This window comes from Rhinatrema bivittatum, chromosome 3 (assembly GCF_901001135.1).
Source record: "Rhinatrema bivittatum chromosome 3, aRhiBiv1.1, whole genome shotgun sequence".
Lineage (NCBI taxonomy): Eukaryota > Metazoa > Chordata > Amphibia > Gymnophiona > Rhinatrematidae > Rhinatrema > Rhinatrema bivittatum.
Genome location: NC_042617.1, coordinates 23486430 through 23504263, shown reverse-complemented (window position 1 = coordinate 23504263; position 17834 = coordinate 23486430). Strand labels below are relative to the sequence as shown.

The window sequence follows — 17834 nt, the reverse complement described above, 5'->3', positions numbered from 1 at the left end:
TCATCTCCTGTCCTGAATGCTGAGATTGTCAACTTTGCTGACTATCTTGATGCTATGTGGGGTGTTTTTTTTTTGGTTTTTTTTTTTAATGTTGACATTTGTCCAATGGGAAATGAACTGAAACTACCAACTCATTTTTCATGGCAGAAAGATAGTAACAATTTCTAGTCACTACAAGCCTGGGTCAGATTCTAACTGGCAAGTGAAAAATAAATTGTTTTGTATTCCTGTGCCAAACTCATGAGCCATCCAGTCCATATTAAGCCTATTCCTGATGAAAGGGGACCCCAAATTCTGCCATGACTAGTAGTGCTGTCCCTGTTATATGGCCTCAGTGGTCTCAACAGACTAGTTTGACAGTATTTATTTATTGTATTTATAAAACTTTATAGCATGCTGATCCACCAATGGATCCATCAATGGGGCACAAAAGTCCATACACCAATACAATCTCCAATAACAAAACAATATAAATCCATATAAAATGACAAAATAATTGCATTAAAAATTAGGTTAAAAATTGCTCATTATCAATCATTGACCAATCTGCCCTGAAAGCACAACATTGGATTTCATCGACATCACCAATCTGGATAATTGATAACTGAGATACTAAAGGTTTCCATGTGCCTCATTAAAAAGGTAAGTTTTGAGTAGCTACCTAAAACTAAGCAAATCCTGAATTGTTTTTAAAGATTCAGTAAGTTGGAACCAGTGGTTTTAACAGATCCTGCCTTTGTGTAGTGATATCCGTATAAATAGAAGTGTTAAGAAGGTGGAAGGGGTCTTAGTCTTAAGAAAAGTCCCACATCCATATGATGCAGGCAGAGTTATGAATTAGGATTCCAGGATTTGGAAGTCTGGCACTAGAGTGGTGACAAGGGGCTTAACCCCTTCACAGGGAAGGTTCCAGGAGTGAGGAGAAACAGAATTATTCCTACCTATGGAAAGCGGCTGGAGCATGGGGGACTGTCTTGGCTAGGCCTTACAGGGGGGAAGGAGTCTCAGAATTCCAAAGGAGTAAATGCTTGGGAGAATGGGGTGCACCTGACATGAAGAAATCTCAGGAAGAGAGGTAACGGAGGATACTCAACTGAGATAATGTCTTGTGGGAGTTCCTGTCTGACCAGAAGCTTGGAAGAGTGCCTGAAGCTGTTGAAAGAAAGGAGGATGGCTGTCCTACCTAACAGGTACTGGGGAAGACCCAGGGTCCCTGCCCTAGGCCATGAGCCGCCCTGTGTCCAGGAGCAGATCGGGGCAGGGGCTCAGAATCTATGAAGCCCTGTGTTTTGAGTCCTGGTGTCAGAGGTATTGTGAGCACGCTCCAGAGGGAGTGTGTTCCTTTCAGTGAGCCTTGAGTTAAGAGTTCAGCAGTGTGAAGGAGTGGCCACAGTGACTGGAGCTGAAAGACAGAGAATCTGCAAGAAGAATAATGGCTGGAGAGAGAAATCCAAATGCCTGGTGAAACCCTGAGCTGAGAGGAGTAAGTGTGAGTTTCTGGTCAGTGAGGATCTGGAATAGTGAGTGAAACACAAACACGCTAAGGAGAATTAAAACCTCTCCTTACATGGTATCTCTGGAACAGACAGGATTCACATGTACCTTCTAAGAAAGGGAAGTGTTCAATATAGAATGAGTCAGAAGATCAAATGTAATAAACAAAACTTTCCTTGAATACGCTAGGGAGAAGCTTTAAAATCCTGGAGCTTTACTCTGAATAGAATATCTGAAGTTTCAGTAAGATGCAACCAGTGGCACGCGGTGACATTTATAGCAGAGGATTCAGTCTCGCTCCCTCAGTCCCCTCTCCCGCCTGGTCTACAGCAGTCTCATTCCCTCAGCACCTTCTCCCCTAGACACAAAAGACACATGGAACCCATAGGGAATAAGGCCTGTTGTAACATGTAATGGGTGTGGGCTTGGCACTCAGAAAGCCAGGAATAAACAATTGCAATATATTTATTTATTTATTTAAAAGCTTTTATATATATATATACTGGTATTCATAGGAACATCATATCGGTTTACAAGGAACTTAGCACAATACATGGAACATGGTGCATGGTAACTTAGAAGAAGAGATGTCAACGGAACATGATAATAATTGGAGAAATTACTTACCTGATAATTTTGTTTTTCTTAGTGTAGACAGATGGACTCAGGAACAATGGGTATAGTGTGCACCTGATAGCAGTTGGAGATGGATCAGATTTCAATCTGATGTCAGCCCTAGTACATATAGTCTTGCAGGACGCCATGCTCTTCAGTATTCTCTTCGAAAAGCAATTGTGGATATATGTGTGACTGAATAACTTGATTAACTTGGTTAACTTGATTAACTTGAACTGGTTGATGTGGTTATAGCTAGAGACCGCCAGTGCACTCAACCGAGAAATGCCGACACCCGGTAGGTATGGGTGTCCTAATTAGACGGAAGCTTGGCTTACCCGTGTTTGTCTTGCTCTCAGGGAATTGGCACCCGAGGTTTCCATGATTGTCGGCAGCCGTGGGTGAGATGCTGAGTCTATCTATCTACACTAAGGAAAACGAAATTATCAGGTAAGTAATTTCTCCATTTCCTAGCATGTAGCAGATGGACTCAGGACCAATGGGATGTACAAAAGCTACTCCCTAACTGGGTGGGAGGCTGCCCGTGGCCCACTTAGTACTTCCCTTGCGAATGCTGTATCCTCCCGAGCCTGAACATCCAGGCGGTAGAACCTAGAGAAGGTGTGAATGGAGGACCATGTCGCTGCCCAACAGATCTCAGCGGGTGACAGCATCTCGGTTTCCGCCCTGGACTCTGCCTGGGCTCTAGTGGAATGGGCCTTGACTTGTAGAGGTGGGGGCTTGCCTGCCTTTATGTAGGCTGCCTTGATAACTTCTTTGATCCAGCAGGCTATGGTTGCCCTTGAGGCTGCTTCCCCTTGTTTCTTCCCGCTATGAAGGACAAAAAGGTGGTCCGTCTTTTGTACGGATTCTGACGTTAAGATGGAGAAGGCAGCGAGATTCTTCCGAGTCCTTATGCTCGTCTGGCAATGGCAGTGATATGGTTTGCTTTAGATGGAAGTGAGAAACTACTTTTGGGAGGAAGGAGGGCACTGTGCATAGCTGTATGGATACCGGTGTGAACCTGAGGAAGGGTTCTCGACAGGACAGTGCTTGAAGCTCGGAGATGCGACGGGCCGAACCGACTGCCACTAGGAATGCAGCCTTCAGTGTTAGTAGTCGGAGGGACAGACCGTGGGTGGGTCTGAAGGAGGCTCCTAGCTAGGAAGTCTAGGACTAGATTGAGATTCCATAAAGGTACTGGCCACTTCAGGGGTGGTCGGATGTGTTTGACCCCTTTCAGGAAGCTGGAGACGTCCGGGTGAGAGGCTAGGCTGCCGCCCCCTCACCTTGGCTCTGTAGCAGGCCAACGCGGCCACCTGCACCTTGATGGGAGTTGAGAGAAACCCCTTCTATAAGCCGTTCTGCAGGAATTCCAGAATCATGGGAATTTTGACTGTCCACGGGAGGATGTCGCGGTCTTCACACCAGGCTTCGAATATTCTCCATATTCGTATGTAGGTTAGAGATGTGGAAAACTTGCGTGCTCGGAGCAGTGTCAATCACCGCCCCTGAGTATCCGCTCTTCTTCAGTCGTGTCCTTTCAATGGCCAGACCGTAACAGAGAATCGAGTTGGGTCTTCGTGGAGGATCGGGCCTTGTTGGAGCAGATCCCTGTGAGGAGGTAGAGGGAGAGGGCTCCCTGTCAGTAGTCTTTGCATGTCTGCATACCACGGCCTTCTTGGCCAGTCCGGGGTCACTAGAAGTACTGGTCCCCTGTGGTGTTCTATCTTGCAGATGATTCCGCCCAGTATTGGCCACGGAGGGAAGGCATATAGCAGGATTTCCTGTGGCCAGGTCTGGACGAGAGCATCGATCCCTTGGGATTGTGGTTCCCATCTGTGACTGAAGAAGTTGGGCATTTGACTGGCTTGCCAGGAGGTCCATGGCTGGTGTTCCCCAGCGGTTTACTATCAATTGGAAGGCTGTGTTCGACAGCCTCCATTCCCCTGGGTCTAGTCTTTCTCTGCTGAGGTAATCTGCAGTGACGTTGTCTTTTCCCGCAATGTGGGCGGCTGAGATCTCTTGTAGGTTTGATTCCGCCCATGCCAATAAGGGGGTCTATTTCCAGGGACACCTGTTGGCTTCTGGTTCCTCCCTGGCGGTTGATGTAGGCCATTGTTGTGGTGTTGTCAGACATGACTCTGACCGATTCGCCCCGGAGTCTGTGACTGATCCGTAGGCAGGCTAGCCTGACTGCCCATGCTTTCAGTCGGTTGATGTTCCATCCTGACTCTTCCTTCTCCCATTGCCCCTGGGTGGTCAGTTCCTGGCAGTGGGCTCCCCACCCTCATAGACTCGCATCCGTGGTGAGCAGGATCCAGGTCGGCGGGGATAGCCTTACTCCCTTGCTCAAATGGTCTTCTTGTAGCCACCATTGTAGCTGGGTTCGAACTTCCTCCAGGAGCTGGAGGCGGACGGAGTAATTCTGGGACATCGGATTCCATCGTGACAGTAGGGAATGCTGTAGGGGTCGCATGTGAGCTCTTGCCCATGGCACCACTTCCAGTGTGGATGTCATGAGACTGAAGACTCGGAGGTAGTTCCACACCTTGGGGTGAAGACTGCTTAATAGGTTTCGCAATTGGTTCATCAGTTTTGTTCTCCTTGTAGGAGTCAGAATGACCTTGTCTTGTCTGGTGTCGAACCGGACTCCAAGGATTTCCAGCTCTTGTTTGTGTTGACCACCCACCCAAGGTTCTCCAGTAGAGTTTTGACTCTGGTGGTCGCCTGATGACTTTCCTCTGGGGATTTGGCCCTGATCCAGCCAATCGTCCAGATATGGGTGTACGAGGATTCCTTCTTTCCTCAGTGTTACCGCCACAACAACCATGATTTTGGTGAATGTTCGGGGTGCTGTGGCTAGCCCGAAGCGTAGTGCCCGGAACTGGTAGTGATGGTCCAGGATCGTGAAGGTAAAAAACGCGGAGGCTTCTGACAGATCCAGGGATGTGAGAAATTCTCCCGGCTATATTGCCCTTATGACAAAGCGTAGGGTTTCCATGCGGAAGCGAGGTACCCTCAGGTGGCAGTTGACAGACTTGAGGTCCAGGATGGGCCAGAACATACCCTCTTTCTTGGGAACGATAAAATAGATGGAATAGTGGCACCGGCGTTATGGCCTTTAAGTCGAGCAATTTGGCCAGTGTAGATTCCACTGTCGTCCTCTTGAAAGGGTCATGGCAGGGAGATTTCACAAACTTGTCCGGAGGGATGTTGTAGAAGTCCAGATACTATCTCTCTCGAATGATGGTTAGGACCCATTTGTCCCAAGTTATCTCGACCCATCTTTGGTAGAATAGGGCAAGCCTGCCCCCTATGGCTTCTTCCTGTGGATGGGTCAGCTGATCTTCATTGTGGGGTGCGGTTGGGGCCTGGACCAGTGCCGGCTCCCCTTTTATTGTGTTTGTTCCGAAAGGACTGGCCCCTGCCTGCGGGGCGAGAAGCTTGATATGTACTTCTGTATGGTTTGAAGCGCTGTGATCCCCTGCTCTTAGATGCTCGGGGGGAGGGGCACTGGCTTCTCTTGTTCTTGTTCTCCGGTAGCCATGATACTGGGGATTCACCCCATTTGTCGGCTAACTTCTCCAGTTCGCTTCCGAACAGGAGGTTTCCCTTAACAGGCATTCTCGTGAGTCTCGTCTTGGACATCGCGTCGGCTGACCAGTTTCTGAGCCAGAGTTGTCTTCTGGCTACCACAACGGACGAGACGCCTCTGGCTGCAGTGCGCACCAGGTCTGAGGTCGCATCCGTGAAGAATGATACTGTGGTTATAGTGCTTCGACGGATGTGATGGTGTTCCTGGTCTTTGATAAGCAGGCGTGTGTCACCACGGCACAGCAGGCCGCGATCTGTAGTGACATAGCTGAAACGTCGAATGACTGTTTAAGGATGGATTTGAGACGTCTGTGCTGGGCAGCCTTGAGTGCCGCTCCTCCCTCGCCTGAGATGGTAGTACGTTTTGAGACCGCGCTGACCATGGCATCCACTTTGGGGAATGCCAGGAGGTCTTTGGCGGCGGGGTCCAGGGGATATAGGGCTGCCTCTCAGCCGCACACGATGCCGGGGGCTGTCCCCCCTTTGAACGTGGCCTCCGGAGCCTCCCATTCCAGGTCAATCAGCTGTTGCACAGCCTGCAGCAAAGGGAAATGGCGGGAGGCCTGGCAGAGTCCTTTGAGGAGGGGGTTCATCTTCGGTTCCCCTGTGGCACTTGTGCCTGGGATAGCGAGCTGTTTCAGGCTGTGAGCCACAAGGTCTGATAGTTCATCTTCAGCAAAGAAACGCCTCATGGTTCAGTAAGGTTCCATCCCTAGAGGGATTTCCTCTTCCTCCAGTGAGTCTTGATCCTCGTCCGAGGTGTCAGTGTCCCCAAAGTTGGGGCTTTGAGGCGGGAGGGGCACTTCTCTGGGTTTAGAGGGTCCTGAGATGTTCGGGTCCTCTGGGGCAGGCTGTGGCTGTGTCATTGGAGGCGCCGGTTGCATGTGGACAAAGGTATGTAGGCCTTTGAAGAATTCTACCCAGGAGAAAGATGCTGTGTCTAAATTGAGAGGCGCCATGTCCCCGGGGAGTCCTGTTTGAGGGAGGCCTCCGCCGGAGGTAGCCAGATCAGGTGTACTGTCGGTGGATCCGGATCCCAGTGCCGTCTGGAGGACCTTGGCCTTGATCACCCAGAGCCTCCTCGCCCTGTAGACCCAGGCCGTGGCCTCCTCGTGCTGCGCAGCTCTGATGTGGCATGCTGGGCAGAGGCCCTGAGCCTTAAGCTTCTTGTCCAGTGGTGCCATGGTTTGTGCACGTAGGATTGCAGAAAACTCCAATTTATGTGTTCAAGCGTACGCCGGGAGGCTGAGTTATGCACTCTGGGTGCGCCGAAGTTGTGCGTGTAGGTCGGATGCGCGTCGCTGTGCGCACGGGGTTTACTTATGCGCCCGGCATAGTTGAGCATGTGGCTGTGCGTCCGGCGCTCTTGTGCGCATGGTACTTATGCACGTGCCGGTGTGCGCACAAGTGATTTTGTGCGCACGGCTCGCCTCTGTGCGCATGGATTGAATCGGCAGACAGGGCAGTGATCAAATGGAAATAGCGACGGCGACCATGCGAGCAATATGGTGACCACCTCGGAGGGTCTCCACGTGGGAGGACCCTCGAATCAGACCGGGGTCTAGCCCGGATAGGGCTGATCAACCCGGTAGCACTGACGCCGGCTGGCGATCTGTGCAGCTATTCGAGCCTCGGAGACTGGAGACTTTTAAGAAGTTTTCTACCTTACCTTGTCTCGGCGTTTCCCGGTGGTCTCCGGCTGCGGGGGGAGAGGGAAAAGTACCTTCACCGCCGCGCTCGAAGTTGCACCTGTTGCCTCTCAGCTGCACCCAATGCTGGGGGCTAAGTCCACACCGGGGGCCTGCTGCTGGACCGAAGCCTACCTCTGAGGGATCACGGAAATCACCTCAGGAATCTCGACTGTGGGAGGGACCCGTAGGTATCACCGCAGGAGAGCGGGGCTCATCTGTAGAGGTAAGTTTTCTTCTTTGTTTTGGATTTCTTTGGTTAGAATATTCTAACGCTGTGCAAGCATATATAGAGTCCCGAACTGCTATGGAGACGGAAAAAACTGAAGAGCAGGGCTTCCTGCAGGGGTATATGTACTAGGACTGACGTCAGATTGAAATCTGATCCGTCTCCAACTGCTATCAGGAGCACACTATACCCATTGGTCCTGACTCCATTTGCTACACGCTAGGAAAAGAGAATATACAACAATAATACAATAATAATAATAATAATAATAATAGAGAAGATACAATATAGCATTATTGGGGTAATTAACATAAGGCAATAGCAGATGTAATGTAAGAAACAAAGATCAAATACGTTAATGCAGTTTTCAAAGTTGTGGCATAACATAAGTTAACTGGGAGAGGAGTGGGGCTAAAGACTATATAGTAAACCTCCCAAACCAAGAATAGCAATAACTGCCAGCACTCAAGCTACAACCCTACCAAAGAAAAGGCAACACTGCAAACATAACATCAGGCTCTAAGACACCAATATACCTCCTATTTAGAAAGCAAAAACAAGGCAGGCTGCCTAAAACACCTGTAAAATAAAACAAAACAAAACATGCACATAAAAGTATTGTGCAAAGCTTTTAAAACTACATAAGTCTCTTCTTTAGATGTCAGATCAGAGACATTCACGTCTAAACAGGGGTCCTATATTGTCTCAGTAACTCACGTTCAGTATTTCTCGATAATACTTACATAGCTCCAATAAAAGCTATCACAGCCTGCCAAAAATAGTTACTCCAAGTGACAAATCTGCTATATCAAAACACTACTAACTCCCAGGACTCAAACAGCAACAACCCTACCCAGGAAAGAGCAGCACTACAAACATTGCATCAGGCTCTAGAAGATGAATACACTACCTATTGAAAATGGAACAAGACAGACTGCTATAGACCCCTAGAAACTAGCAGAATCCCTCACCTCGATCACACAAGTAGAACAGACAGACCCTTACCAAGGGCAAAATAAGAGACCAACAAACAACAAAATAAAGAAATATAAAACAATCATAAAGTAAAACCATACTAATAAAATTTCCAAAAATACCAATATTAAGATTTCAAAACAGCAGACACATTAAATAATATCCAATAATAAAAATAAGGATTTTAAAAATCTTCTGCTCTTAATAGCTGGGATGTTTTATTTTATTTATTTTATTTATTTCGGTGCTTTTATATACCGAGGTTTAGCAGTTAGCCTTCACCCCGGTTTACAGTAGAACAACTTATAACATCGAAACCAGGACATGGAACATAGAGTGGTAGAGAATACATCGAACTGGTAACAGAGAAACATAGAACAAAACTTAAATGCTTGAACAGGGTCGCGGCGTGTTTACCTTAAACTTTGCATTGCAGGAAAGCACTGGGAGGTGGGTTCACAGAGAACAAAAGAACAAGGTACAAAGTACAAAACTCTAGTGTAGCTTATTGAGTTCATCTAGGAAGGGAAGTTCTGGTGGAGGGGTAATGACATTTAGCCCACGCCATCTCTGAAAGTTTGGCTAAATAACCAGGTTTTCAGTTCTTTTTTGAAAGATTTGCAGTCGAATATCGATCTTAGGTATTGAGGTAAGGTGTTCCATAAGATTGGGCCTGCAATTGAGAAGGCTCTGTTTCTTGTACTCGTGAGTTTCGCTGTTGGGAGTGATGGTATGTCGAGAAATAATTTGCTTGCAGATCTGGTGTGACTTTGAGGTTTTTGTTGATGTATCATGTTGCTGAGTGTGTTGTTCTCCGTTTTGTATAAGGCGTTGTGCACTATAGTTAGGGTCTTGAATTCGATCCGTTGTTTGATTGGGAGCCAGTGAAGTTTTGATTTCCAGCCGCTCTGAGATTGTTATGGATTGAGGGAGGAAGAGCTGTACAAACTTTATCCTCTCTCACGCACACCCACTGGCTCTCCCCCACCGACTCACACTGGCTCTCAATCCCCCCCTAACCACCCAGGCTCTCATCCACCCACAGATAGTTATGCATCCACACCCACACACTGGCACAGTCACATATACACACAAATCCCCACACACAGCCTCTCACCCAGCCACACACACACTCAAACCCTACCCCACACATACAGCCTCTCTCTCACATGCACATACACAGAATCCCACCCATTCAAAAACACATAACCAGGCTCTCATCCACCCACAGACTCTTATCCTCCCCCTGACACAGTCACCCACCCACACCCACCCACAGAATTTTACCAAGCCACACATTGTTAACCTTTACATACATATAGTCTCTCACCCACATATTCACAGGAGCTTACCCACTCAGGTAGTCATCCACGCGCACACACACACAAGGCCTGGGCCTCTTCTTTAGCTACCAGCAGGATGGCATCTGCTAGCGGCACTAGATCTTCCTTCTCTCTTTTGCCGCCAGCTGGATGGGGTCTGCTGGTGGCCACTGCGTCCTCTCTCTCTCTCGTCAGGCGCCATGGGACCGGCTCCACAGCAGCCTGCCGAACTGTCGGGCAGGTGGTGGCAAGAGTGGCATTTATCTTAATGTCATCTTCTGCTGTCGCAGGGCTGATCTTGCAAGTAAAAGCTGTGAGATTGGCCCAGCGGCAGCAGGAGATGAGATTTGGATCGGGCAGGGGTTTGATTTATCCTTGCCCGATCCAATGTATTAAATTGGGATGATACTTTCCATCTCACAGCGACACCTATGGTCTGACCGCACGCCACTGGATGCAACAATGATTTGTGTATTGGATTGAGATTTGTGATCTCAAAGCTTCAAACTAAAGCATACGAGAGGAAAGGTGTCAAAGGAGGAGGGATTTGTGAAATGGAATGATGAAGTAGAACCTATTATGCTCAGCACAGATAACTAAGACCTAGGTACACATAAATTGTAATGTGTTGTGACTTGTAAATATTCTGCTTGTAAGGAAAAGTCAGAGCAGTTGGAACCATTACTTTTGGAGCTGTCTGTAGTCATTACAGGTCAGACCAACATACATCAATGTTGTCACAAAGAGAGCTGCATTGTTCTCTTCTAATTAATGTTTTATATTTCTTGTGCAACAGACATAAAAAGGGTTTGGATTAGAACATTTTAACAGGTCGATACAGTTATGCCTCGTTAGAAAGAGTGCGGCAGTGTCAGGCGCACCCTCGTTCCCCGCACGCACAGTTCTCTTCACCTACCGCTCTATACTCTATTCAAATTGCATGCAAATGCAAGCCGCGTCTGCGAAGCGTTAGGCGAAGCGTTAGGCCCGCGCAACCCATTTTACTGTATAGGTGCTTAATACAGCGCCTATACAGTAACCTGGGTGCGCTGGTACCTGTCATTTCAACTGGCATTTGAAATGACAGGCACCAGGAAGTGGATGGTTTCCCCCCTCCCGAAGCAAGGCGGGAGGGGGGAAACCATCAAAACTAAAACAACCAAAACTAAAACAAAAGTTATTATATATATATATATATATATATATAAATACCTAGATGTCACTTTCCGAATCCCCCATCTCCACGCGCGTTTATCCAGGCGGCAGCGGGAGGCGGCGGGTGCCCGTTCATCCAGGCGGTGGCGGGAGGCGGCGGGCGGGTGGGTGTGCGTTTATCCGGGAGATGGCGGGCGGGTGGGCGTGCGTTCATCCAGGCGGAGAGAGCCGGCGGCGAAAGCGGCCTCCAGCAGCCCCCGCCGGCAGTGAATGAATGCACGCCTGTTTACGACCGTGCAATTTCGGTGCTCAAGGCGTGACGTCACGACGCTTGACGTCACGGCATGTGACTGCCTTGAGCGCCGAAATTGCACTGTCGTAAACAGGCGTGCATTCATTCACTGCTGGCGCGGGCTGCTGGAGGCCGCTTTCGCCGCCGGCTCCCTCCGCCTGGATGAACGGACGCCCACCCGCCCGCTCGCTGCCGCGTGGATAAACGCACGCCCACCCGCCCGCCGCCGCCTGGATGAACGGGCGCCCACCCGCCCGCCGGCTCCCGCCGCCGCCTGGATGAACAGGCGCCCTCCCGCCGCCGCCTCGATGACCGCACGCCCGCCCGCCTGTGTGGAGATGGGGCATTCGGAAAGTGACATCTAGGTATATATGTATATATAACAACCTTAGCATTTTATGAGAACTGTAATTTGTTTTGTAAGCCGCTGTCAGCTCCCATACAGAACATGCGGGAAGAAATAATTTTTTTAAGCAAATAACTAATGCAATCGGAGTTCCGTGCAGCATCGTTCATGCAAAAAGAAGGGCTGAATGCAGTTTGAAAGCGGGTTAGTATATATGGAGGTCGTCCATGGTGCAGGACTAACACCAGGTAGAGGGTAGGCAGTAAACCAACAGGCTAAGGACGCGGCAAAATAGCGGGTTACAAAGGAGATAATCGGAGCGCGCATCACAGTATCGGAGGGAATAGCTAATTCCTTCATTAAATAGCTAATTAGTTCATTTACATATGATATACATGCTGCGTGCGGAAAGGGTTATGCGTCAGTTTCAAGAAGCGCTAAGGACGCGTGAAACTGGAGACTGTATCGCAGGATCGCTTTACGCGTCCCAATTGTGCGCCCACAGCGAGTTGCAGACGGGGAATCTCCAACCGCACTTTACAGTACAGACCTGTAAATTTTTGAGTAGTTGTACCAATCACCAAGGCTTCAAACCCTAGCTACTGCCTGTTTATATAATCATTATATATACCCTATTTGTTTCTGATATCCGAACCTAGCTGTATCTGATGCTATAACCTAGTTGTATCTAATGTTAGACTTATTGTGTTATGCCTGTAATATGTTGTTATACCTGTAAACCAGAGTGAAGGCCTTTCGCTAAACTTCGGTATATAAAAACTTACAAATAAATTAAAAAAAATAAAATTTGTATTTGTTTTCTTATGCTTACCTGTAACAGGTGTTCTGCTAGCACAGCAGGATGTTAATCCTCACATGTGGGTGATATCATCAGATGGAGCCCAGCACGGAAAACTTCTGTCAAAGTTTCTAGAACTTTGACCAAGCGCACTGAGCATGCCCAGCTTGCCACTATCCACGCATCCATGCGGAGTCCCTCTTCAGTCTTGTAACATATAATTATGATAAAAAGAAAATAAACCCAGGAGAAACCCATCTCCAGGGGGTGACGGGCAAGTTTCGTGAGGACTAACATCCTGCTGTCCTAGGAGAACACCTGTTACAGGTAAGCAACTCTGCTTTCTCCTAGGACAAGCAGGATGGTAGTCATCACATGTGGGTGAATACCTAGCTACAGGCTGCTCCCACACAAACACTGTACAAACAGCACTTAACTAGGTTCCAAATGGCACAACAACCAGTGCTGTTGGAACAAGAGGAGTCAGCCTGAACCCGAAAACATGGCCAGAGGCAGGAAGAGTTGGGTTTAGTTACTGAAAAGGTTCTGCAAGACCGACTGACCAAAATGGCTGTCACGTCAGCTCTCACTGGGAGAAAGGCTTTCATTCCTTAAAGTTTAAGGCCATAGACCACTTTCTTCTTTGGATATGAGATGGCTTCTCTATTCACTAGAGACTGGGAAGGACTAATTGCTGTTCGGGATAATCATTAGTCAGCTTAGGGGCTCCAGGAAAAAAAAAATCTGTGCTGCAAGCCTTTTTTAAATACATTACTGCCTCCCTGTTACTCTCATAAGAACATAATAAGTTGCCACACTGGGTCAGACCAAGGGTCCATCAAGCCCAGCATCCTGTTTCCAACAGTGGCCAATCCAGCCCATAAGAACCTGGCAAGTACCCAAACATTAAGTATATCCTCTACTACTAATGCCAGTAATAGCAGTGGCTATTCCCTTTGTAAATTTGATTAATAGCCGTTAATGGACTTCTCCTCCAAGAACTTATCCAAACCTTTTTTGAACCCAGCTACACTAATTTCCCTAACCAGATCCTCTGGCAACAAATTCCAGAGCTTAATTATGCATTGAGTGAAAAAGAATTTTCTCTGGTTTGTTTTAAATGTGCCACATGCTAACTTCATGGAGTGCCCCCTAGTCCTTCTATTATCCAAAAGAGTAAATAACCGATTCACTTTTACTCATTCTAGACCTCTCATGATTTTATAGATCTCTATCATATCCCCCCCTCAGATGACAGAGCATGGAGGTAAATGGAATTCCTTCTGACAAAAGAAAGGTGATGAGTGGAGTACCTCAGAGATCAGTCCTAGGATCGATTTGTTCAATATCTTAATGAGCGATATGGAAACGGTCAGGAGGCAAAGTTTGTCTTTTTGCAAATGATGCTAAGATCTGCAACAGACAAAGACACACCTGATTGAATACGAGGTATGAGAAACCATCTAAGAAAGCCTGGGGAGTGGTGAACTCCTTGACAACAATTTTTTACTAATAAAAAATGCAGTTATGCATTTTTGGTGCAGAAATACAAGGGAGTGGTCCATAATGGGAGGTGAGTTACTGATGTCCACAGAACAGGGGAGAGAGACCTCGGGGTGATTACATCCAGTAATTACCAGGTAATGACATAGTGTGACAAGGCGGTGGCCAGAGCCAGAGGGATGCTAAGGTGCATAGGGAGAGGTATAACTAGTATAAAAAAAATGCCATTGTGCAGGTCCTTGGTAAAATATTGTATCCAGTTCTGAAAGCTATACTTCCAGAAGGATACAAATAGAGTGAAGGCAGTCGAGAGAAGGACAATTAAAACAATGTGGGGTCTCCACCAGAAGCCCTATTAGAGGGGTGGCCAACGCCAGTCCTCGAGAGCCACAAAGAGGCCTGGCTTTCAGGAGCTCCACAATGAATATGCATGAGATGGATCTGCATACAAATGGAGATAGTGCATGGAAATCTTTCTCATGCATATTCATTGTAGATATCCTGAAAATCTGGCTTGTTTGTGGCTCTCGAGGACTGGCGTTGGCCACCCCTGCCTTATTAGATGAGACTTAGGGATCAAAATAAGGTACATTGTAGAGGAGAGGTGAGGCAGGGGAAATATGATGGAGACCATCAAATACCTGAAAGGTATTAATAAGGGACAAGAACTAAACCTGTTTCAACGGAAAGGAAGTTCCAGAACAAGGTATCGTGATATGAGCGAGACCCAGGAGCAACACCAAGAAATCTCTCTTTATAGATGGGATGGAGGACATCTAGAATGCCATCCCACAGAAGGTGGCAAATGCTAAAATTGTAACAGACTTCAGAAAGGCATGGCATAATCACACAGGATTCTCAGTTGCAAAAAAAAAACTGAAGAGACAGCTGCCCGGTGAGCTGCATGTACTGTAACAACTAGTAGCGCTAGCAGAAATTCAGGTGCTTAAGTAGCTGTATCTGTCTGGAAAGCTGTGCCGATAAAATTAATTAGCAGCTGGGTCTGTTTGGAAGACTGCAAAGTACAATAAAAAATGAGAAGCCCTAGGAGAAGCACAAGGAGCCGAGTGTGACTGGCAGGTTACTAGTTCCTTGTGTTTAACAGGTTGCGACGTCAGGTAATGTGGGAGCCCTGGAGGCTGGACGTTTGGGTGGCTGTTAGTTTAGTTTGGGACCTTGTGGTTGGACATGGGAAGGGAGGACTGCTGGATGTGAATTAAAAAGGGTCTTGCATGCTCAGTTACCCAGAAGGGTAGAGTATAACAGAGGAAGATCATAAAAATTGCCCTGGATAAAAAGGAATACCCTACAGGCATTCATGCTCTTTGGCTGGCAGCTGTGATATATCTTTGGCCATGTGGACAGAAAATGCTGGGCACACTGAATGGACCCATTGGTCTTTTTCTGCCTCATCTACTACAGTGTGTTACCATGTAATGATACCCGTTTATTAAGCACACCATTGCTCATTTGCTTGCATGTCCTGTGACCTTGCTATTGATAGCATGTTTCGTCCCGCTACTCTTCACAGTATACAAGTTCTATATAGCTTTCTAAATTACATCGTAGTTCCTAAATTTCATTTCATTATCTACTCATTTGTGGCATGCTTTAGTAGAATTAGTATGTTCAGTTCTGTTGGATGACAGAAGACAGAGAAGTCAGCAGCTTTCTGAGATTATTCATACAATGAATCCTATTCTTCAGCACACAGCAACTCCTGGGCAGAAAACCAAATGGACATTGAGGATGTAACGTGATCACAGCTATGGCTTACTTTGCTCTCTTAGCCATCTCATTGCCATCCCAGCGTGGGCTGTAAGGATAGTTCTTCTGGGCCTGGGAGTAGAGTTGGCCACTGTTGCTAAAGTGGTAGACAGACTGAAACGTTAGCGTAGGCTGGTCGCGAGGAAAATACAGGGGCAAATCAACTGTGGAGAGAAGGAAAAAGAAAAGAAGTTACTTGAAACAACCTAAAGATAGCAAGAGGCAAAAAACTACAAGTGTGAAGAATGTTAAATTTCTGAGCTTCATTAGAGACTCTCTCTGATTTGGACAAGTCACTTGGTTTAAAAAATGGATATGTTACTTTAGATCTGATATATAAAACTGCCATAGAGTACAACTATAAACCTGCAATCAGTAGATCAATGAATCAGACTTGTTAGCTGGCTTTGTTAAAATTGTGATTTATGTCAAACCTATAGCTCAGCGGCATTGCTTAGGAATCTGACTTCAATTCTGCTCTCAGGATTGGTTGGGGACCCTATGAAAGATGTTCTGGGAGTTTCAGTCCCTGAGCTATGGCGATGCCTGGTGGCCAGATTCAGGTTCATGCAGGATTGCAAGGACTCTTACAACAATGACTGGCTAGGTGAGTTGAGGGGATATGAAACAAGGGAAAAATCTCTGAAGGAAGTCTCATGGTGCCATATTCTGGCCCTGGTTCTGACTGAGCTGGAAGCCCAAAGGAGCAGTGAGAGTTGCTCCTTACAGTACAAATAATGTCATCTTACAGTGGTTGCCCATCAAAACTGAGACATGGAATGAACATGTTCTCTAACAGAAAAGCACATGTGGCCATCCAATGGCACAAAAAAACCCCAAAACATTTTATCTGCAAAAGATGCTGCATCAACTAAATGAAGAGCAAACACCTCAACTCACGTTAACATGTTCTGTTTCCTTATTAATTCCAGGTGCAATAGAGTTTGTAAAAGATATCACTAGCAGCACATACTAACACATCTGTCTCGCTGAAAAAACCCTAAGCTGGTTTTCATTCTTCCTGAAAAATAGATTTTTCAGAGTCTCCTATAACAACTCTTCTTCAAATGCCATCCCCCTCAATACAGGTGTACCACAAGGATCAGCACTCTCTCCCATTCTGTTTAACATCTACCTTATTCCGCTATGTCATCTCCTATCCAACCTTGATATTACCTATTACATGTACGCCGATGATATTCAAATTCTCATTCCAATTTCCTCCTCCATTGAAGACTCTATGTCTAGAGCTGCCTCACTCCTTGATTCAATCAGAAACATGTTACTCCAGCTCAAATTATGCTTAAATATGAACAAAACCGAATGCATTCTAATCGCCAGAAATAATGCCAGACCAAAAATTATCCCACCTTTCCAATTCGACAATACCACCATCCAACTCAAAGACAACGTTAAAGACTTGGGCTTCTGGATTGATAGCGATCTAAACTATAAAACTCACATCTCTTCAAAAATAAAAGAAGGATTTCATAAATTACATGTAATCAAACACCTAAAACCTCTGCTTCACCCCCATGATTTCAAAACCGTCCTTCAAACACTAATCTTCTCTGGTCTGGACTATTGCAATTCCCTACTAATTGGCTTACCTAAATCATCCCTAAGACCCTTACAACTTCTTCAGAATGCTGCTGCCAGAGTTCTGACGGGTAAAAGAAAATTTGATCATATCACACCCGTACTCAAGCAATTACAATGGCTCACAATTGAACAAAGAATCAAATTTAAGATCCTCTCAACTTTACAGAAAGCAATATACAAAGCAGACTACACCGCACTTGATGACATCATTCATATCCAGTATTCTCCACGCACAACAAGATCAACTAGTAAAATACAGCTAGTGATTCCATCACTCCCTTTTGCTAAACTCTCGTCCACCAGAAACAGAGCCATTTCTATCATCGGCCCAAAACTATGGAACTCTTTACCTCAGTTCCTCGCCTCTCAAGAAAACCCAAAATCTTTTAAGAAAGAACTAAAAGCCTGGCTACTCTGCCAATCTCATACTGATAGCCTGCTCAACAATCT

At 46.6% G+C, this 17834-nt stretch overlaps 1 protein-coding gene across 6 annotated transcripts in view; it reads right to left on the bottom strand.

The window, feature by feature from the left end:
• BABAM2 (BRISC and BRCA1 A complex member 2) overlaps positions 1-17834 on the bottom strand; it is a 624699-nt gene that overhangs the window by 29021 nt on the left and 577844 nt on the right. For 5 of the 6 annotated variants that reach the window (XM_029592946.1, XM_029592943.1, XM_029592944.1 and 2 more), the window contains exon 11: positions 15793-15946. The exons of the other annotated variant lie outside the window; for it this stretch is intronic. In XM_029592946.1, the coding sequence (XP_029448806.1) occupies positions 15793-15946 (154 nt within the window). The remainder of the gene's footprint in view (positions 1-15792; positions 15947-17834) is intronic. 6 annotated transcript variants of the gene reach the window in all.